General features: G+C 41.7%; 1 protein-coding gene across 3 annotated transcripts in view; it reads left to right on the top strand.

The window, feature by feature from the left end:
• Positions 1-22,124, top strand: part of crebbpb (CREB binding protein b) — a 42,249-nt gene that overhangs the window by 9,719 nt on the left and 10,406 nt on the right. For all 3 annotated transcript variants that reach the window (XM_042228619.1, XM_014340633.2, XM_005943985.2), the window contains exons 2-19: positions 3,165-3,754; positions 8,414-8,581; positions 13,478-13,718; positions 14,536-14,649; positions 15,368-15,613; positions 15,703-15,799; positions 15,991-16,128; positions 16,222-16,339; positions 16,534-16,696; positions 16,849-16,905; positions 17,171-17,292; positions 17,814-18,002; positions 18,167-18,553; positions 18,789-18,965; positions 19,143-19,317; positions 21,100-21,218; positions 21,316-21,555; positions 21,736-21,824. In XM_042228619.1, coding sequence (XP_042084553.1) covers positions 3,165-3,754; positions 8,414-8,581; positions 13,478-13,718; positions 14,536-14,649; positions 15,368-15,613; positions 15,703-15,799; positions 15,991-16,128; positions 16,222-16,339; positions 16,534-16,696; positions 16,849-16,905; positions 17,171-17,292; positions 17,814-18,002; positions 18,167-18,553; positions 18,789-18,965; positions 19,143-19,317; positions 21,100-21,218; positions 21,316-21,555; positions 21,736-21,824 — 3,430 coding nt within the window. The remainder of the gene's footprint in view (positions 1-3,164; positions 3,755-8,413; positions 8,582-13,477; positions 13,719-14,535; positions 14,650-15,367; positions 15,614-15,702; positions 15,800-15,990; positions 16,129-16,221; positions 16,340-16,533; positions 16,697-16,848; positions 16,906-17,170; positions 17,293-17,813; positions 18,003-18,166; positions 18,554-18,788; positions 18,966-19,142; positions 19,318-21,099; positions 21,219-21,315; positions 21,556-21,735; positions 21,825-22,124) is intronic.

Raw genomic sequence — 22,124 nt, 5'->3', positions numbered from 1 at the left:
AAATGATAAAAAAAATAATTCCCCTGCTGTCATGCAAAAAACACCCCTTTTGCTTTACACTGGGATGAAAATGGAGCCTTTGGGGAACAAGATCTTTCTAGAGGAAGTAAAGTTCACAAGTTTATAGTAGGGAAACCTTTGAAAGGATAATTAACAGTTGATTTTGTCTCTTCATTGGTTTGCTTTCGGCAGCATGAAACACTTTGCTTTTAGCGTTGGCTCTCTGTCACACAACCTGTGGCTGCAGTACATGTACATGTTTTAAGAGGCATACAAGTCCATCCATCCATCCATTTTCTTAACCGCCTATCCCACCTGTCTGCGGCCAAATTATATTCATTTAATTAGGATGTTTTTCAAACACTTGCCATACGTAAAGCCTTTCTAATGGTTATAAGGGAGCTTGTGTCCTTGTGCTTTCATCTGGTTTGCAGTGCAAATTAATTACTTAATTACACTTAATTACTTTGATTTTTTCCATACACGTTTCTTATAAATCTAATGTTGCTTTAGTACTGCTGTAATTGCTCTGATTTTTTTTTCTTCCTTTGTTGTTAGGAGAAACTGAAGCACTTTACAACTGTCTGCTACCAGATGAAGAGAAATTAAAGATTTTAATGTGACTGCTGAAAACCTTTTGGGTGAATTATAGCCGATCGTAGTAATGTCGTCTTCAGAGAGAATAGTGTGGGATGGTGGGATTCTCTGAATAGTGGTTACTACCATTTCCCACTACTTGGCATGTAGTAGTAGTCTGCTTCAGACCGTACTTTTTATTTTTTGGATAGGGTCATCATATTGAAGGTCTTAAGCGAGGCCTGGGTGCTTGCTCTTTGCCTACACCTAGTTCACATAGTTTTCTTGGTCCACCAAGTCTTATTCCTCTAACCTTAAGCTTACCTCCGGTATTTTATTTAATGTTTGTGACTAGAATATTTAAGCTTTTTGTAGTATCTGCCACATATCATTGAGGAACAGGTTTGATTATACTCCAGTCGTAATTACCTAGTGGCCCTAGACATTGAGCCAGGCGTGCGTGCGGGTGTGGTTGTGGTGCTAGTAAAATGTTTACTGGCTGGCGTTCACAGCCACGCTCACGCCCCTATGTTAAGGACCTTGGCATAAATGCGATTTGGACTATAACCTTCATTAATGTTATCTGTGTGTTGAGTATTCATGTTTACTCATTCTTTGCACCACGAGTACTCTGAGTTTCAGAGCAAAAGCTCCCCTCTGTATGATTTTTTTTTTTTTTTTTTTTGTACTCAGTGTTACTGTAAGGTCACAGCTGGGGCTGTGTTACTTTATTATTTTACTTTTAAGTTTGCTGTGTGTGAATGTAAACATTGCACACATGCAAGAGTTCATCTGCAGTTTAATTATTTTCTCTGTTCAGCCTGATTGTTTCTAAACTGAAGGTTAGTCAGTGTGAAATTTCAGAAATGCCCGCTAATTGTCTAAAGTATTCACTCACCTATACAAATCATGGAATTCAGGTGTTCCAATCACTTCCATGTCCACAGTTTTAAAGTCAAGCACCTCGACATGTAGACTACATCTACAAACATATGTGGAAGAATGGATTTCTCAGTGAATTCCAGTGTGGTACCATGATGGGATACCACCTGTGCAACAGTTCAGTGATGAAGTTTTCTCACTACTAGATATTCCACAGTCAGCTGTTAGTGGTATTATAACAAAGTGGAAGCGATTGGGAATGACGGCAACTCAGCCACAAAGTGGTAGTCACATAAAATCAGAGAGCGGGGTTACTGGATGCTGAGGTGTATAGTGTGCACAGGTTGCCAGATTTCTGCAGAGTCAGTTTCTACAGACCTCCAAACTTTATATTTGGAAGAATGGCCATCCAAACCTTACATCACCAGTACAATGCTGAGTGGCAGATGCTGTGAGTAAAGCATGCTGCAGATGATCCGACTATGTAATAATGGAAATGGGGCTTTAGTTCCAGTAAAAGGAATTCTTATCGCCTCAAAGACATTTTTGACAATTTTATGCTCCCACCTTTGTGGGAACATTTTGGGGATGACCCATTTCTGTTCCAGCGTGACTCCTCAGCAGCACATGATGCAAGGTCCAAAAAGATTTGATTGAACATGTTTGGTGTGGAAGAACTTTACTGGCCTGTACTGATTCCTCATGGATCACCTTTGGGATGAATTAGAGCAGGGACTAGGAGCTAGGCCTTCTCATCCAACATGAACATCTGTTCAAATGCACCTCTGGAGATTGGTCTCACCTTGGGTCAACACACCTGAATCACATGATTAGTTCATTACCAGGCCTCTGGAGAACTTCAGGACATGTTGAGGAGCTAAATTAAACATTTAAATCAGCTGTGTTGGTTCAAGGACACATCTAAAACCTGCAGGGACACCGGCCCTCGAGGCCTGGAGTTGCCCACCCCTGGTGTAGAACATGAATCAGTCTGTGTCAGATTCTGAATCTGAAATTTCCACTGAAGTCACGGATGAGAAAATGCCACTTGACGTTGAGGGCATAGCATCTCCTTCATCAGCTTTCTCTTCCTGTGCATTGCCCTCCATTTCACTGCTCTTTGTTCTTGTCGGGGTTTTATGATCCAGTTGTTTTGAACCTTTCAAGAAAACATCCAGAAATGAATAGACTTGTCAGGGCAAAAAGATTCAACTGTTTCCCCATTAATGGAGAGTTGCATGCAGTCATTTAGTGTTTCAGGGTGTAGAGAGGTATGATGTGTTGTCTTCACTCAGTTCATGCAAGAATATCCTCTCTCACGGATGGCTGTTGATGGAATAAGTGTCAGCATTAATTTCACCACCGCTCTTTATACACAGTTTGTGCGATTGCAAAATGAAAGTGAAAGCAAAAAACAAGCGAAAATTCAAACGTGATTTCAATACGTCACATATTGAAAGAGGATCATTGATGCTAATGACATAATTACCCAGCTAAATTTGCAAAAGAATGTAAAAGCACTGACACATTTTTCCTTCCTATGATAGCCCGACGGGCAGGGCTGAGATAGATTTTAGTAGCCCGACTGGGGAAAAAACGCTAGCCCCGGAACGTCGGGCTAGCGGTTTTGCGTGCCCTGTACAGTCAGCTAATAAATAACTGGTAGCTTATTGACTAATTCTTGTTTTCCTTTCTCTCTTCTTTAGATCTTGTGTCACTGTTTGACCTGGAAAATGACCTTCCTGATGAGCTCATACCCAATGGAGACTTGGTAATGGGAATGTCCTCTAATGGTGGCCCAGGTGCTGGTCCTGGTCTTAACTCAGTGGTTCCTGATGCTGCTGCGAAGCACAAGCAGCTGTCTGAGCTCTTGCGACCGGGAAGCTCAAACAATTTAGGAGGTGGCCTGCCACAAGGAAGCATGGTGGGAAACCAGCTAGGTGGTGTGCTTGGTAAAAATACACTAGGGCAGGGATCCCCCAATCACCAGTCTCCCCAGGGCCAGAAGGGAGGTCCAGGACAAGGCAATGGAAGTGCAGGCATGGGCTTCAGCCAGCCTATGGGCCAGGTTCATGGTGGCATGAGCCAGACAGGACAAGTGATTAATGGGGCTATGGGACCAGCAGGGCGAGGGAGACCTGGTCTTGGCATGCAGTACCAGGGCCAGCCCATGCAGGGGACACAAGTGGGTGCTGGAGCTGGAAGCAGTGTGGTGGGAGATGCACTCACACAAGGAGGGCCACAGATGGGTGCGCACAACACGATGAGTGCACAGCAAGCAGGAAACATGAATAAGGTAAGGTTTGAAACTCTGCTCAGCTAACTTGAATACCATATTTTTCAGACCATAAGGCCCATTAAGCGAAACAAAACAACCAGATAAGTCAAGCTTTACTAAGCTCATTTTTCTTGCTTCCTCCACTTCCGTACCATTGATTCATTAATATTGAATTCTCTCACAGCTGCTCTGTTCACATGTTTTTGCAGTATATTAATGACTACCCTCTTGTTGTGAATGGATTATTTTAGCTGTTCTCCTGACTGAAGTTTGGTCCGTTTACAGCGTCCTGCCATGCGATTGCATTTTTCGCTAACCGTCGGGAACCCTCACATTAACTTTTATTGAGTGGAAAAAAGTTAACGTTCATCCTCCAGCTTCACTATCGATATAACGATATGTATCAGATGACGATATAAAAACGTCTATCGTTTCATTTTACGCTATTGTTTGTTTCGTGGTGTCGCAAAATAAACTGTTTATGGCAATATTTGCCAGTACAATGACCATTGTAGTGGCAAATATTAATTTCCTAAAGTTCTCTCTTTCTCTTATATTTAATATAACCACACTACGGACGGACAAGTGCCTGTTTTTATGCGTTGTCGTTAGCAACAACGACAGTAAAACATCGCGTGTCCGCTTGTTTATTTTCCACATAAACCTTTCACAATAAAGCTCAAGATCCTGTTGAGACTTTTCAAAATAAACTGAACCATGTGAAAGATTATGCAGTGTTTACGGATGAGAAGCAAAAAAAGAGCCGTCAGGTGCTAAAAAATAAACCTTAGACTCAAACGTTAGAACAGGCTTTTCCCCGCAGCACACCGTGTAATAAATACTCACTTGCTAGCGATCGTACAGCACATCATTATATACCAGCTAGTCCAAGTCCAACCCTACAACGTAACTGCTGTTTAGTTTTCTGTCTTCATTTATGTTGGAAGTGACAGCAGAGCTGTACGTTTTAATTTTTTCAGAAATCTCTGTCAGAACATGCTAAATCATGTTTAGGTAGAAACTAGCGAGCTAACTTCCTGCTAACTTCTAACTCGGTTAAATTTAACAAATTCTGTTTTCATGGATGCCTGAATGTTAAACTTTATTGTTCCACCTGGTAAAGCAGCAACGCTGATCATTTTATTAAAGATCAAAGAATTTAGATCGTTTTTATCTCTCAATGATGTTGCAGTGTTCGTTTGACTTTGGGACCTGAAGCAGAGTTTACACCCACACTGTTGATTTTTGAGAAAATTAAAGGATTTTAAGTGCGCCTTATAGTGCAAAAAATACAAGTACATACATTCTGAATAGGAATTCGCTCAGGCTGTAGTCAGTGGTGTCAGTCATTGTGGTCTTACATGCTGCAAGTTGACACAACCAGGGCAAATGTGACGAGACCTGAAAATTGTGTCATCGTACTTCTACAAAGCGAGTCAAAGTTTGTGAATGAAAAATAATTTCCATGATGTGCTACTGGTGCAGTTGGTTGTGATAATCTTTACTTTCACAGACTTTGAAGTGCTCATTGTGAGAACATGTCTTTCCTTTTGTCTGAGAGCTTTGCGGTTTGACAGGAAACCAGGGTTAAACCAGCAGGCTAGTTCTCACTAAGATTATTTGAACAGACATTGCCACATGAAAAAAAGCCCCTCCTTTCCTCATATAGACACATACGCAGTAATATAGGACTGTTTGTGTTATTTCATTGTTTAACAACGTGTATTGCTTTGAATCTCCCTTATATATTATGTCATTTGTACGAAACTGAAACTGTCACCTTTTGATCGTACTGAGACACCATGATTATGTTTGAGGTGAGGAAATGGGGTAAGAAAAATAGGTCGATTTGAACCAGCTTGTGAGCAGTATGACATGCGATCAAGAAGTTTTGTGATTCGAAAAGGAAAAGGAAAAGGAAAACGTACTGTACCTTATTTCAATATGGCTGCTGTCCTCGCCATAGTTGTCTACTTGTGGACCGACTGTAGTCTGATCAAATTGTTGTGATTTTTGTGAGGAAAAACATTAATTTAAAGTAAGATTTTTTTTTTTAAATTATTTTTGTTTCTTTTGTTTGGGCAGATATAGCTAATACAATTTTTAATATATGGAGCAATTTTTATCTTTTTGACCAAACAATTCATGTGAGCTGCAAGTAACATAGCATGATTATTTGAATTTTTTGAAAGAATTAAATTGAATTGCCATCATACAGTAAAGTGGCAATAGACAAAAAAACCTCCACCTTAAAATAATCAGTTAATTTTAGTACAGCATTTTTACATCTGTCATAAACGTTTATTAATCAGACTGTAAATACTTAAAGAAGATAAGAAAATTAGATCCACTGAGAATGAGGGGAAAGAGTCGGTGCTTCTTAAGGCCGCTTTTATGCTCAACACACTCAGCACTGCTGTTTCGGAGTCACTTTAAGTAGCCATGCACCGCTGCCACTATTGCTAGGTTGACAATATGTCAAGTGTAGAAGCTAAGAGATTAACAGGTTACACATAAGGAGATTTTGACTTCTCAAATCAATGCTTCCGGTTTTCACCTCTTCTCTTCCTAAATCAGCGGTGATGTGGCAGTATTTGTCTCCAGTTGCGTGCGAAGCCACCACTTTTATTATGGTGTCTTTCCTCAACTTTGCTCGACTTGCAAACAAAACTTGTTAGCGCCGAAATGGAAGAAGTTGAAATGTGAAACAAAGCGTTTCTGGACCCTTTAAAAAAAAGTTTTCTGCAGAAGTTCTCATGTTTTCCAATTGTTGCTGCAATCTCCCACTAAGCCATCTGGAAATCTTTGTACTCCTATCGTTGAAATTCATGTAGAGACCAAACGGCTCACGCTCTCGTGTCTCCAGCCCAGCTGTGCTGCGCGGGCCAGCTTACAAGCTAAAACAACACCAAAGCGCACTGCACGGAACAACAGAAGCTGTCACGTCATTTTTGGCGCGTGCCACCGTTTGCAGGCAATAACTGCCTGTAATACGTACAGATCATCAAGTGGGAGAATCCATGTGGGAGGCAGAATGTGTGAATGAGAGAGCGGCAGCAGGAAAGCATCTGTGTCTCTCTGTGTGGAGAAGTGGAAGGGGGAGGGGCAGGCAGCAGTGCAGTGCTCTGCTCAGCTGTTGTGCAAGCTTTGTGTTGTCACCTCCCTTTTTTTTTTTCCTGGGCAAGCCCTGCCCAGCAGCGAAAGCAAAGCAGACTGCTGCTTTGGCCACCACAGAACAGCGTCAAGCAGAAGCAGCAGAACGGTTCAAGTTGAGGGTATCAAAGGGAACAAAAAGCTAATGTCGGCTGTGGTAATAAATGGTGGTCGGAGCTCTTGATAAGGAAGTATCTGTATGTGTGGCCTTAATGTTGTGTGATCAAGTCTGTTAATTTTGCTCCTGGTGAAGCCTGCCAAGACGCGGGAGGTGATTGAAACTGAAATTTCATCAAAAAAAAAAAAGGAAATATGTAATTTTAAGAAATTGAAATAAGCTTCTGGAACACTCTTTTAAGAAGATGTCACACTTGCTGGCTAATAAACGAGTGTTATGTACCTTGAGCTAATTTTCCAATACGCACACAACTTTGGTAACATAGATACTGAAGAGTATTTGTAACCACATGCTTTTGTTCTTGCAGGTGGCACATTAAATTGTCATTTTAATTAGTTCTACTTTCACTTGTTTTCTACAAAACACGTTGTCTGGGTGGCAGTGTTAATCGAAGCTTCAGATTCATTAGTTGTAGTTAGATTACTATAACTTATGGACACGTCAGGATTTTCCAAGTCTGCTGCCAACACGTCTCACCAAAAGTTTCCTTCGTTGGCTGGGAAAGCAGGACGGTCTTTCGGTCTCTTCATCCATCTTCATTTTGTTTGGGATCATTTTCTGTGGACGATGGCGCAAATAAATATGGCCAACCGTTTAAAATCAAATGACTGATTGTCCACATAGTGGTATGTGGAGTAATCACTGGTGGGGGAAGGGGTTTAACCAAGAGGAAATGCTGAACTGTGTGTGTCAGTGATTAGTTCGGCTCGCGAGTTTTCATGCAAGGCAGCTAATTTCTGTTTACCTTCAGTCAGACGGAGGACAAATGATTCGTATAAAAATCTGCTGGTTTGAAAAACTGCATGGAGCCCATGCTAGCTCCTTCACACAACAGCATTTACAGCTTTTTTTGTGTCATTCCCTGTTTCCCTGTGTCTCCCCACAGTGGAAGTGAAACATGTGGAGTAGAGTCATAAAGCCAAACACATGGTTGAATTAAACTGGAATTATCCTTTAATGTGACTTTTCTTTACTGGGAAACACTGATGAGAAGACTGACCATCATTTTGTAGACTTTGAAGGATTTGTTTTTTACCTGCGCTTTCAACATAAACGAAAACAACAACGAAACTTTATAACAAGCGGCAGCAGCAGTGCTCCTTTTCTTGAAAGGAGAGTGCTTGAATTTGTTCTGTGTGTTCGTTATCAGATTAACCTCCTACGGTGCCCAGTAGGAAAACTCTTCTTGGGCTCCTGTTGACCTTCATTGGATTTGCAGTGTATGTTACAGTCTGTCCCATTTGCAATGAGACACAAGTGAGTGGAGAGGTAAAGGAGCTGTCCACTATGAGGGTATGCTGCACGATAGGTCTTCTAACTAGCCTGCATCCTGTTACTCACTGTAGATGCCGATTCCAGGAGCTCCATTTAGCCAGCAGTATGGCCAGCCTGGGGTGCAACAGATGGGGGCAGCGGGGGTCAACGCCCAACAACTGCAGAACAAGACAGCGATTTCCAACAACCTTCCTCAGTTCCCTGCTGATTTGAAGGGAGCTGGGAGTGTGCCAAACATGGTGAGTGTCCGTCCGTTGTTTAAAAAAATAATAAACGAGGGTAAACGTCCCAGGCTTTAGTTTAAAGTTAGTTTCTGTCCTTGCTGCTACACATTAAATTCTTATTTTAGCTTTTTTACTCTGACACAACTTACTGAGCCCTTCCTGAACTTGTACCTGTTGGCCTGGTTTCAGCTTTTTTTCCCACTGTCATCTTCCTGTTGTGGAGACGAGCACCAGGAGCTAAACTTCAGCAAGTCTGTTTCAGCGTACTTACAGGGAAAGTGACTCAGTCCTAGTAGAGCTGTTGCTTTTGACTGGTCAACCACAGCTGTCTGTTGTTGATCATCAAACAGATGTGACGTTGCATCTGGTTTTGTAGGTCAAGCAGGGACAGTAAAAACAGTGTTTGATAAACCGCGTGGTCTGCCTTACAATGCATTTCGTTGCACTTATGGTTATTGAGCATTTCATGTTCTCCACTGTCTTCTGCATTGCTTTGCACTTTGAGTATGTCAACACCATGAACCAAGTTTAGTTGCAGGAAGTCCCCGGGCTTCGCTGTTGCCTTTTTAAAAAATACATCCAAAGGGTTTAAAGTGCACCTCTTCTAACTTGGTGCTATCCACCCACCCTAATGCGTACTGTGGCTAATTAGGACTTCATAGATTGATCTCTCACTACTGCCACTGGTAAGAGAGGGAGAGAAACATAACAGGAAGTTTATTTCATGCTTCCAGCATGATGGCACAGTAGCATAAGTTTGTTCTCATTGAGCAATGTATGTTAGTCAACCCTTATTACTGACCATAAGTGGACAGCAACCAGGATAAGAGGTTAAACTGTGTGAAATGGTATTTGGAGGGTTCTTTGTTTTTAAACATCTTTGTAGATCTTACAGTCTTATAAGATTTTTGGCAATGTTGGCATGGTAGTTTGTGAGGTCGGGGATGGAGGATGGAACAAAATTTGTTTTCTTTAAAGTATTTAGTGTTGGAAATAAATCAACTGTTGTCCAAATTTAGTGAAGACTTGAGAAAGAAAGGATGACTTTTGCTTTAACTTGGGTTGGGTGTTGAATTTTCCAGTCACAGCACGCCTTAAAGTAAATCTTCTGTAGCATTTTAATAACCTTAATTAGCTTGAGACTATTAATTGGCCCGTTGAAGTTGAGTTGTTTTGATGTAGCGAATGCCAGCTCTAACAGTTTGGATGCAACTCTAGTTTTAATGTTATTTTGATGGACTTCTTTTTTTTTTTAATCCACTTGTGTATAATGTTTCACTTATCTGAGTATCCATTTAACATTAACGGTCGTCACCACTTTTTCCTGTGATTACACTGCATGTCGTCTTTGCTGTTAATGCAATGTTATACGTGACATACATGACCGACAGTTGCGATGGTGTGTGGGAGCGCATGTGCCCGCACACATGTTCATACCAGCGCAACGGCACTCTTCCAGTTGAGTGTAGATGTGGGTACGGGCTAGGGCTGGGCGATATATCGAGTTTTTTAAAAATATCGATATATTTTCATACGAGATATAAGATGTGACAATATCGTTTATATTGATATAGTCTATGTTACGTTATAATTATACTTGTGGAGCCGCAGGTTTGCCTCTCTTTCGTCCACTTTTGTCTCTACGCAACGTTACTCGGCCTCGCCTCTCCTTCACTGAACACAACTCCGCCTCCCCCATAGCTTCACCTGCAGGCAATGACAAGATGAAAGCGGAAAATCTCCGTTAGCGAGTTACCGCGGATCGTCCCGTGCGTGGGGCTGGACGGCGTCAACGTGTTAGCGAGCTAACCGCGCTAACGAGCTAACCGCGCTAACGACATGCAGCCAGGAGGGGCTGCACGGCCTAAAATCCTTTCATTTTCTCAAAAATCGACAGTGCGCCTTATGTATGAATTCTGGTTGTGCTTACTGACCGCGAACCGATTTTATGTGGTACACAGCGCTCGGCAATCCGTCAAAAAATGTTTTATTATGACTTTGCTAAGCTACGGAGCTGCACCGCTTGATGGATTGTCGGGGGATTACGGATTACGGAGCCTCGCGGAGTGATACGTACTGTGTGTATAAGGACCACAAATGGCACCTGTTCAGAGACGTGGTGCAGCTGTGAAATCTGTCTCTTTGTTATTACGCTCAGCGTCTATTAGTTTACATTTTGACTGCACAATTGTGAGCTTTTTGTTATGCACAAAAACAACATTGTTTCCTTTTATTTATGGACCATGTTATTTAATATATGCTGATAATTTATTTTTGAGTAATTTCTTCATGTACATCTACGCTGTATGTCAATAAAAGTGCCCGTGTGACATCTGGGACACAGTGTGACTAAGAACTCTCTTTTTGTTCTTAACTTATGGCTTTAAAAGAAAAATCGAGACATATATCTTATATCGCCATCCAGCTAAAAAATATCGAGATATGAATTTTGGGTCATATCGCCCAGCCCTAGTACGGGCTACAGTGATCATTCATTTACAAACAAGAAAAAACAGACGGGGCATTTCTTTGGGTTTTTTTTTATTTATTATTATTATTTTTTAGTTGGAGTTTAATGTAGCTGTGCACTAGCAGATATGGTAGGTTAACTCTTGTGTATTTGTTGGTGAAAGAGAGTATGTGTGTGAGGAGGGTTTGCAGTGTGTTGGGGGAAGATGGGTGCGCTAGTTTTTATGTGTGTAAAAACAGATTAAAGTTGGAGGAATTATATCAGTGGAGGGAAAAACTGAAAAGAATAGACTCCGGCAGATGACTTATTGTTTTAACCGTTCTGTCCCCTCATGGTCAGTAATTTTTTTTTTTTTTGTGTGTGTGTGGTTAATGCTGGAAATGGGAAATTGTTTCACTTTCTCTCTCTCTCTGTCCGTCTGGTTCTCTCTGAACACGCTAATGTCTGCGACGGAAATATGTAAGCAGAGGCAGACATATTTGTCCCTAAAGTTTTGTCACTATTTTGCATTTTCCCTCATCGTCATTCCAACATTTTGTCATCTCCTTCCAGGAATTTGCTAATATCTGCGATTCCTTACAGTGGGGGCAATAATTATTTGATCCCCTGCTGAATTTGTAGCTTTGCTCACCTATTAGAAATAAATGTCTCTAATTTTTAGGTAGTTTTATTTTAAATCGAGAAAGAATATCAATCGAAGTCCCAAAAAAATATGACACATAAGTTATAATTTTGTTTGCATGTCAGTGAGTGAAATAAGTATTTGATCGCCAAGCAAAATTTGGAGAATGTGGGAAAACCCTTGCTGGCAAACACATGCGTAAGATGTTTTTGTAGTTGGACACATCTCAAGATCTTGGTCCACTCTTCTTTACAGAAACTTTCTAAATCCTTTAGGTTTCTCAGCTGCCGCTTGGCAACTCAAAGCGTCAGCTGCCTCCACAGATTTTCTGTAAGATTGAGCTCTGGAGACTGGCTAGGCCACTGCATGTTCTTGTAGTTGGTCACCAGGTTTGGCCACATTTCAGGAGGGAATGTTCTTCTTCTTTTGCCCCTCCTTTTTGCCTTGGCAGTATGCTTTGGGTCATTGGTCGTGAATGGGTCTTCTAAAGTTACAATCTTCAGTCTTCTGGCTGTGGGAAGCTTCTCAGTAAAGATTTTATGGTATTGGCCCCTCAGTGTGGTAAACTTGTCCTGTAAACTTAGCAGAAACACAGCCTCAAAGCACAATGTTTCATCCCTGACTGTGGAGAGGTGTTCATTGGGTTATACTTTGCATTTCTCTTCCTTCAAAGATGACAGGTCAAGCTAGCAAATTTAACACGGGCTTGTACATGTGCCTTCTTGAGCAGGTTGTCTTTGAAGGTGCTGATTACAGTTTGATTGATTACAGCATTGTGTGTTGCTAATGGTGTAATGCTTGGTGACTGTGGTTCCAACTGCCTTTAGATCATTGACAAGCTCCTCTGTATTTTTGGGCTGATCCACCATCTTTTCTCATCATCATCCTCAATCCATGAGGCAAGATCTTGCATGGAGTTCCTTAACGAGTACGAAGATTTATTTTTCTTCCATTTCTGATTAATCTCACCAAGCTGCTTCTTGATGGGTCTTGCAGCTCATTGCAGCCTTGTGCAGGTCGACAGTCTTGTCTCTGACATTCTTTGACACTCTTTGGCCTTGTCCATGGGGGTGCAGACGATAGATTGGGGAAAGAAAAAAAAAAGATTCTGTGGAAATCTGCGTTTCATACACTTAAGTTGTAATCAGGAGTATCTGCAAAAGACTGGTTGTAAAGGAAAAAAAACAACATATTTCACTCTATTACAATTGCATACAGTCTCCTGCTCGGGTGCAGGGCCAGGGTCCATCTCAGCAAAACCCACAGGGCCCCCAGCACCAGCAGATGCACATTTCTAGGTTTTATGCAATGTCTTTTTCTGGATTTTTTTCCCCCGTTAATATGCCCTTTCTCTCCATTAAAACTGGAGTTGAGTGAACAAACTTATAAATTCAGCTGGGGATAAAATCTCCCCATTATATATTGAGACTGTGATGATTATTTATCATATTGAGGTGAAAGTTGTTGTTTTCGTACTGACAAATGTTAAAAAAAAAAAAAAAACTGCAATTAAAAAGTAGCCAGAAATGCATACTGGCCTGCAATGACATGTGTAGTTACATTTCCAGGGAGGTGCACATCAGGTTACCACGTAGATCACGTTTTGGGGTTTCATACCTATGATAAAGACTTAAATCTAAGGCCAAAAAAATATGCATAGCTTCAGTCAGAGGAATAATATTTTTCCTCTCCTCACGCTATGATCAATCATATATCCACATTTAAGTTTTTGCCTCCCGGGGTTTCACATCTGTGTCTGAGTTTGCACCTCTGTGCGTATCCATCACTAACTTGTGTGCGTATTGTGTGTTTATCACAGATGCCGCAACAGGTAGCATCAATGGTCCCTGCTCCCGGTGGTGTGTCCGCAGGCCCAACGGCCGACCCTGAGAAGCGAAAACTCATTCAGCAGCAGCTGGTCCTGCTGCTGCATGCACACAAGTGCCAGCGGCGGGAGCAGGCCAACGGGGAGATGAGGACCTGCACCCTGCCCCACTGCCGCACCATGAAGAACGTACTCAACCATATGACCCACTGCCAGGCTGGCAAAGCCTGCCACGGTGAGTGAAAGTGATGAGTTTTTAGAGACTGAATTAAAAAATAAATAAAGAGAAGCCTTGGATCTACCCATATGAGCTTTTATGTGACCGTGTTCTTCTAATTTGGTATTTTATCTGCTAACTGCTGCTAATAATCTCATAAAAACGAGATTCGGCTTCTAACAGATGGGTTTACTGTGCCATGTGTTTGCAGCCATAATTAGAGCCTGTGATGTGGGCCTGATGCCATTTCATTTAGCATCTAAACAAAATGGCACCGGGCGTTGATGTCTTGCAAGTTTCATCCAAACGACAATAAACACCTGTTTCTTCAGACTCGCACATATACCATTACCACAATAGTTTTGAGTGAAATTTCAAAAAATAAAAAATATCCATGAAATTTGCCTTTTTGAAAATTACTGACTTTAAATTTTAAAATGTGGCTTTAAAATAAAATGCTGAGGATTACAATTGTGTCACTTTTCGATTTATTGCTTAAATGGAGACAGTCCAATTGTTTCATTAACCAAGCCTCAGTGATTGACATTACCCAACAAAAGTTGAATCTTAAGTTACAAACAAGTTTCTCCTACAGTTTGGTCCATGTCTGTTAGTCAGTAGCTTCACTCTGACAGTTGTTGGTAGTGATGAATGCATCCAAGAGTTATAGACTTGGAAATTTGACATTTTATATTTTTTTTTCTCCATTTAACCAGCACCTGTTCTTCACTGTAGTGTGTAGATATTGGGGTTCAATAGTCTTGCGATTTCTCCTGAATTAACTGTCACCAGCACCTCACTCTATTTTTCCTATTTGTGCTTTATTTTTCTCCAGTTGCACACTGTGCATCATCCAGACAGATCATTTCCCACTGGAAGAACTGTACGCGGCACGACTGTCCGGTGTGCCTGCCTTTGAAAAATGCAAGTGACAAAAGGAATCAGCAGCGTAAGTAACTTCAGCAGCTCCATAATTTTAATCTTAATTATTCATTAAACCCATATGAAAAAACCCCACATGGATTATAAAGAAGATATCTGAAATGCAGGTAACTTTTCAGTAAAGCAGTCATTACTCTGGGATAAGCCTCTCATGTTTGTGGTATAAAGTGGTGCCACCTGCAGGTTGTTTCACTGCCACTTCTCTGCTGGCTCGCAGACTGTGAGGGCTCGAGCTGCAAGAGGATTCCTCTAGAAATACTGGGCCTGTAATGTGACACCCAGGGGAGGGGCTCAGTGGCGCTTTTAACACTGGGGGCAGGTTCTTGGGACAGCATGCTCTCTAATTGGTTAAAAAGCCCTATGACAGATTTAAATCCCCCACAGAGGCAGCATGCTCCCTGTCAGCTATCAACACAGCAGGGAGCAGCACAGGGATGTCAAAGTCCCAAAAAGACTATTTGTAGGGTGTTTTTGTTTTTGTTTTTTTGTTTTGTTTTTTTTTTTTTTTTTTAAATTTTCACATAAAAACAACAACAAGTTTTTCATTTTTATGTTTAAAATTGTTATAGTCATATACTAATCTTTTTTTTTTTCTAACAATTTATAGGCTGACATTATTAATACAGGAGAGCATAGAAGCACACCTGAAGGCTATTACTTGAGTTAATTATTTAATATACTATTTATAATGCAAAAACACTTATCATCCTGTTTTCTCCCTTCAGCTACGCTAAGTTCATCTGGAGCCAGTCTACAAAATGCCATGAATACAGTTGGACCTGGCCAGCCCAGTGCAACAGCCATCAGCAGCGCTACAACACAAATTGACCCCAGCTCCATGCAGAGGGCCTATGAAGCCCTGGGCCTGCCATATGGGAACCAGTCTCCTGCTCAGGTGCAGGGCCAGGGTCCATCTCAGCAAAACCCACAGGGCCCCCAGCACCAGCAGATGCGAAATATGAACCCGTTAGGTATGGAATAAAACGAAATGCCAGTTTAGAAGTTTGTGTATAATTGCTTCTGTGCCAGTTTTTCATAAATTCTTCTTTGTTTTTACCAGGCTCTAATCAGATGAATCAGATGGCAGGAAGCATGGGTACCCCCTCCTCAAACCAGACTGGCATGCACTCTGATTCCTCGTTGTCTGCGCTTAGCAGGTAAGACTTTTCATTCCTTCTGCATCACTTGAAACGAGGTCTACTGTACTGCCCTTCCCAAAATAAATTTATGCCTCTCAAGTCAGTCATAAATATGTGTTCTCAGTCTCTTCGGTAATTTTTTTAATTTTATAGAAGATAATTTTTCAGTGTTATTTACAAATTATGTTCAAATTGCGTCCGTCGTACAGTCAGCTGATGCCAGATGGGTCAGTAGTAGGAGGCATGGGAAACCTCCCCGCTGCCACCCCTCTGTCTGCCACAGGGCTAAGGAAGGCCTGGCATGAACATGTTACTCAGGACCTGCGCACCCATCTGGTGCATAAACTGTAAGTGCAACAATAAAACAGCTGTGTTTGTAGATAGATGAGTTCTCATATGGTACAACAGGTTATATTTGCTTATTTTATTTTTTTCATCAGAGTACAAGCCATATTCCCAACCCCAGACCCAGCAGCACTGAAGGACCGACGCATGGAGAACCTGGTGGCTTATGCACGCAAGGTTGAGGGTGACATGTATGAGTCGGCTAACAGCAGGGTAACTTGATAAAGCATCTTCACACTATTCCACCTTCATCCTTTTTGAATATCTTTAAAGCTCTTTGTGCAGCTATCCTTGCGACTGAGATGAAATCATTTTTAAAATATCTCTCTCTATCTCTCTCTCTCTCTCTATCTCTCTCCCCCCCCCTTTTTTTTTTTTTTTCTTTTTTTTCCCTGCCTCCTCACTAGGATGAGTACTACCACTTCCTGGCAGAAAAAATTTACAAGATACAAAAGGAACTGGAGGAGAAAAGGCGCTCCCGGCTTCAGAATCAGCCTAGCATGGGACCAGCTGGGCCACAGCAGCCTCAGCCCAACCCCATGGGCCCAGGACAAGCCATTCGACCTCCTAGTTAGTAACTTAAATTCTTAATCAGCCGTTGACTGTCCTAAGTTGACAGTACCAAAATACCTTATGTTATAATTACTTTAATGTTTCATCAAATCTCTGTTTTTATCTGAAAGAATCTTTTAAAAGAACCTCGACTTATCCTGTCTTCTCAGATGGACCTACACAGATGCCTAACATGCAAAATCAGATGATGCCCCGCATACCACAAGGTATGTGTTCATCTTCTGGTTTTTGTTTTGTTTTTTTGGGGGGAGGGTAGCACTTGAATTTGCATCTTTTATTTCTAACATGCTCTAGTGGTTTGTCTGTTGAATGCCACTTTTATTTGTTTTATTTGTCCACACCTGTTAAATTGCTCTGATACGGGATATTAAATTGATCTGGTTAAGTCTCCCTTATATCCCATTTGGTTATGCATTATTAAATTATATTAATTCCCAAGGATCTTAACAAGATATGTACTTGTCCCCACAGGAATGAATCAGTTTAACCCAATGGCAGTGCAGAATACACAGATGCCTCAGGCACCCATGGGAGCAAGGACTCCCTCCCCCAGGAACCATCCACAGCAGATGAACATGAACTCCATGCCAGCGGTTAGATACACTCCTTTGTTTTGTTTTTGTGTTTTGTTTTTCTTTCCCTTTTCTCTTGCCTTAAAGCAGCTATTTTTCTCTGAGCTCACTTGCTTGCTCCCTTAAATTTCTTTTCCCTCTTCTTGACCGTGAAATACGCGAGTCTTTAACTGTATATTTAGTTAATGCTCTGTTACTATTGTCACACGGAAGCATCAATACGAAATGTGTTTCCTGTAGTTCACACAGATCTTGATTCATTTATGAACCAGCTGCTAATGAATAATCTGTACTGAAACTACTGCCCAGGCCTGGGCTTACAGCCGTCCCAGGTGTAGTTTGTGTCTGTATTCTTCTTTGAGTCAGCAGAGGCTGTTAAGTTTACACCACAGGACCTTCAGAAAAATAGCAGGATGCCCTTGTGGTAGCTTGCATGTTGGTAGCATTTCCTTTAGAAACAAATGATTTTACCTGGCAGACACCTTCATAATAGGTGTTGTCTGTTGTTTTGATTTATCTATTTGATCTCTTTGACTTTACAGATGGGAATGTCTCCATCAAGGATGCCTCAGACTCAAGGAATTATGGGTAGTCATGCTAATAACATGGTATCTCAGCCAGCCAACCAAGGCCAGTTCCTGCAACAGGGCCAGTTTCCTGTAAGTGCGGGTGGAGCGATGAATGTGAATATAGGTTTGGGACCTGCCATGTCACAGGCTAGTGTCACACAGGTGAGAAAGATGCTGAGGTTTTTTCTTAATTCTCCTAGACTTTTTATTGCACATTGCTTGTTTCTTTTTAAATATATAATCTTTTGTGTGTGACTTTGGTGTCACACGCTTTGTAAATGGTTGGTAAAGTTATTCTAATAGTGCGCACATCTTTGTTCCAACAGCCACAAAACTCTAACCTCCCTCTGAATGCACTGAGCTCCATTGGCTCTCAGCTGCCCTGTGGCCCTACAGCTCAGCCTGCCCTGGGTACCACCCCTCCACCCAGTGCCTCTGCCACCCAGCAGCAGCCGCCGCCACCACCACCGCAGCCACAGCCACACCATACTCCCACCCACTCCCAGATGCTTCCACAGCCCTCCACTCCCGTGTCCACGGGTGGGCCCTCCTCCACCCCAACCCACATACCTAGTGGCCTCCCTCGTCCCCCCTCAGCCTTGGGGACACCACCTGACCCTTCTCACCCTCTCACACCCCTGCAGCCCCAACCTGAGCCCTCCAGCCAGATGCAGCAGCCCTCCTCTGTGCAGGCACAGCACCCCAGCACGCCGGTGAGATACTAGTTTTTCCCTGAAAAGCTACCACAGCTCTTGAATTGCTTATGCCTTTTTCACTTTCCTTTAAAGCACCATCCAGGTGTTTTAACCAAACAATATTTCAAATTTTATTTAATAAAATTTAGCTGTCAATATTTTAATCGCAGGAGGGGAAAAGTTTTTTTTCTTATAAATCAGAATTATTTTTTAAAAACTGGCAGCACTAAACAGTTTCTGTTTCTGCTTTAAGTTGTCCCATCAAACAGCAGCGAGCATAGATAACCGAGTGCCTACCCCAGGCTCTGTGGCTGAACTGAGTTCCCAGCAGGCCCTGCCTGATATGAGCAGCACTGAAGCCAAAAGTGAAGTAAAAGATGAAGAAGACGACAGCAGCTCTCTGAAGACGCAGAATGATGTAAAAATGGAGGTATGTGCAAACTTTCTCCACCACAAATAAACCAGTTCTGTCAGTAAATCTGTCTTGTGGGATTTCAGTAACTTAATCTAAGGCGTTATGCTTCCATGGGTGTCAAGTGCTTGATGGTTTGCTGTCTTATCAGTGTTGGATAGATGGTTAACAATCATTGTGTTAATATATAATCAGGAGGAAGAAACCAAACCCCCAGTGGTGAAGAAAGAGGAGCCAGATGCAGCAGAACCAAAGCAGGAACCAATGGAAACTGAGGAAAAGAAGCCAGAAGTGAAGACAGAACCCAAAGAAGAGGAGGAAAGTGGGGCCAACAGCACGTCAACTACCACCGCTCAGAGCCGCAAAAAAAGTAATGTTACTATATTTAGATATAAGGTGTAAAAAAATTAGACATAGGATGAAATCGTTTTTTGGTATTTTTCAGCACGCTTGAACACCCAAATGCTTGCTCTTCCTTGGTAGAGTGCTCAAGTTAAAGGTGTTATACTTAAACAGCAGCACAAGGAAAATGGCTTTGTCACTCACTCACCACAACACTTTCACTAAAATACCAGTGGATGCTTTTCTGTGTATATAGGAAGTACACTCTTGGCCTCAAAATCTTGTTTAGACCCTTTTAGCATGACGGTCTTTGTGCAAGAGTTTTGTGTGATTGTCCACAAGTCTCATCAGACAGATGAAAAGCTACATGTTGGCTAACTGTAAATGTTCTATTGTTGAGGGTTGCTTTGCATAGACTATTTAAAATCACTCCACAACATTTCAAAGGAAATAGCCTATCTTTCACAAAAATAGTTGAGCTGTGAGCTGCCCAGCCCCGGAGGCAGGTCGCTGGCCTCAAACCACAAGATTTTTTTTCCATCATACTTAACAGGTGGTCCAAGACGCTTCCTCTGAAAAGCCACTTTTGGTCCGAGCCTAACGACTGCTATTGTGTTGTATTTGTTTGTCCAGAGCATGTTCTTGTCAAAAGCCCTTTCTTTTGTATTCACTGGCAGACTGTAGTTTTGCGTTAATGCTTTAATAGGACAACAAAGAATTTTCTGGCATGTCTCCTGTACATGTTAAACGTATGTGATCTCTAATGGCTGATGCAATCTGGTTCTTATAGTGGAATTCCAATGAGCTGCTGTTTTAATTTAACAGATAAAGTAACTAGTTGTTTGAAGCATTAGCCACTTGTAGATCATTTTCCTCATGGTGGAGCAATTTATTTATTTGTACATCTTTTTAATCCTTTGCCAGACTTAAAAGTATCTAGAGACTATTTTCTGAAGGCTTTTTAAATTCCTGGCATGATGACAGCAAACACTTCAAAAGCATAAAGAGAACTGGGCCCTGGATGTCAGAGGCAGGTTCCACTTGTCACTTCCCAAGAAGGCTGTAATCATTGACACCTAATCGTGATATAAGTGCAATTTCTTTTTTTCTTTTTTTCTTTTTTTTTTGTATTCGTCCCTTTTGTCAATGTTTATCAACAGCTTTATCTAATGGCAGCGTTTTTGAAAAAAGAACAGCATTTGCCTTTCAGACATTTTAACATGAAGTCAAATTTTTTTATGGGTATTAGTATTTTGTGTGTATGTGTGTTATTTAAGTATTTAAACTAATTCTGGAGTGGAAATCTATTGAACAAGACACAATTTTATGCCTGCATCACCAGGCATTTAATTTGTAAACCCAGCACGCCACTGATCAGTACTGAGTCCATTTAGTTAAGGAATGTCACGATTCCTTAGCTAAATGGCTCAGGCTCAGGGGGTTGGGAAGTGTATCTGTAACTGGAAGGTCGCCGGTTCGATCCCTGGGCTCTCTGTCCTGGTCGTTGTGTCCTTGGGCAAGACACTTTACCCTACCGCCTACTGGTGTTGGCTAGAGGGGCCGATGGCGCGATATGGCAGGCTCGCTTCTGTCAGTCTGCCCCAGGGCAGCTGTGGCTACAACTGTAGCTTGTCTCCACCAGTGTGTGAATGCGAGAGTGAATGAATAGTGGAATTGTAAAGCGCTTTGGGTGCCTTGAAAAGCGCTATATAAATCCAATCCATTATTATTATTATTAATAATTATTTTATTTTTAGACATAGGTATGCTGTTTATGTGTTTTTCCTCATGGGCTTATTCTTGTCTTTAGTTTTCAAGCCAGAGGAACTGAGGCAAGCTCTAATGCCAACACTTGAAGCCCTCTACAAGCAAGACCCAGAGTCCCTGCCTTTTAGACAACCTGTAGATCCAATGCTGTTGGGTATCCCTGTAAGTATACTTAATGATGTGCCTTTACTCAAAGCTTCGAATTGTTATGGGTCATTTGCTCAATCCTGGAATTGCTTCTCTGCTTCTGCTCCTGTAGGACTACTTTGACATAGTAAAGAATCCCATTGACTTATCCACCATCAAGCGCAAGCTGGACACGGGTCAGTACCAGGAACCGTGGCAGTACGTGGAAGATGTGTGGCTCATGTTCAACAATGCGTGGCTGTACAATCGTAAAACATCCCGAGTCTACAAGTACTGCACCAAACTGGCAGAAGTGTTTGAAGCAGAAATCGATCCTGTCATGCAGGGTCTGGGCTACTGCTGTGGCAGGAAGGTAAGATGGCACATCCTGGATAGTCAACACAAGCTACTTAGGGCAGCACACCATTCTGCTTACTGATAAAAGTCACTTACCCTTAGTTTAGTCTTTATTTGGCTGTTGACTTTAGATGAAAGCTGATTGTCACATTTACGTGTACCTTAATGTTTTGTGGTTTTTTTTTCCACCCTGCAGTTTGAGTTCTCACCACAGACACTGTGTTGCTATGGCAAACAGTTGTGCACCATCTCGAGGGATAGCACCTACTACAGCTACCAGAACAGGTAAAGGTGCATGCTTTCTCTGCTGAAGGGATTGGCATGGGTAAAGAGGTGAAGAATTAATTATACAAAGTGGGTGTGAAGTTAAACCCTCAAAAGTACAGCATGACTAAAGATCCCACTTCACATTCACCATTCTGCAAAACTATAACCCAGGAATGTGGGAAAAAAAACTTTGATCTTAAGTGGGCCGGACCAATAAAACTGCCCTTTTTCTCCTTGTGTGGAAGTTTAACTTCACATTGAATCCCTTAGATACTCAAAAAAGTACGATTCCAATATTTATTGTTGCTGTTTTGTAAC

Source organism: Haplochromis burtoni, unplaced genomic scaffold (assembly GCF_018398535.1).
Source record: "Haplochromis burtoni strain Fernald_Lab_line unplaced genomic scaffold, NCSU_Asbu1 Contig_336, whole genome shotgun sequence".
Lineage (NCBI taxonomy): Eukaryota > Metazoa > Chordata > Actinopteri > Cichliformes > Cichlidae > Haplochromis > Haplochromis burtoni.
The sequence above is the reverse complement of the archived record's forward strand: the minus strand, read 5'-3'. Positions and strand labels throughout refer to the sequence as shown.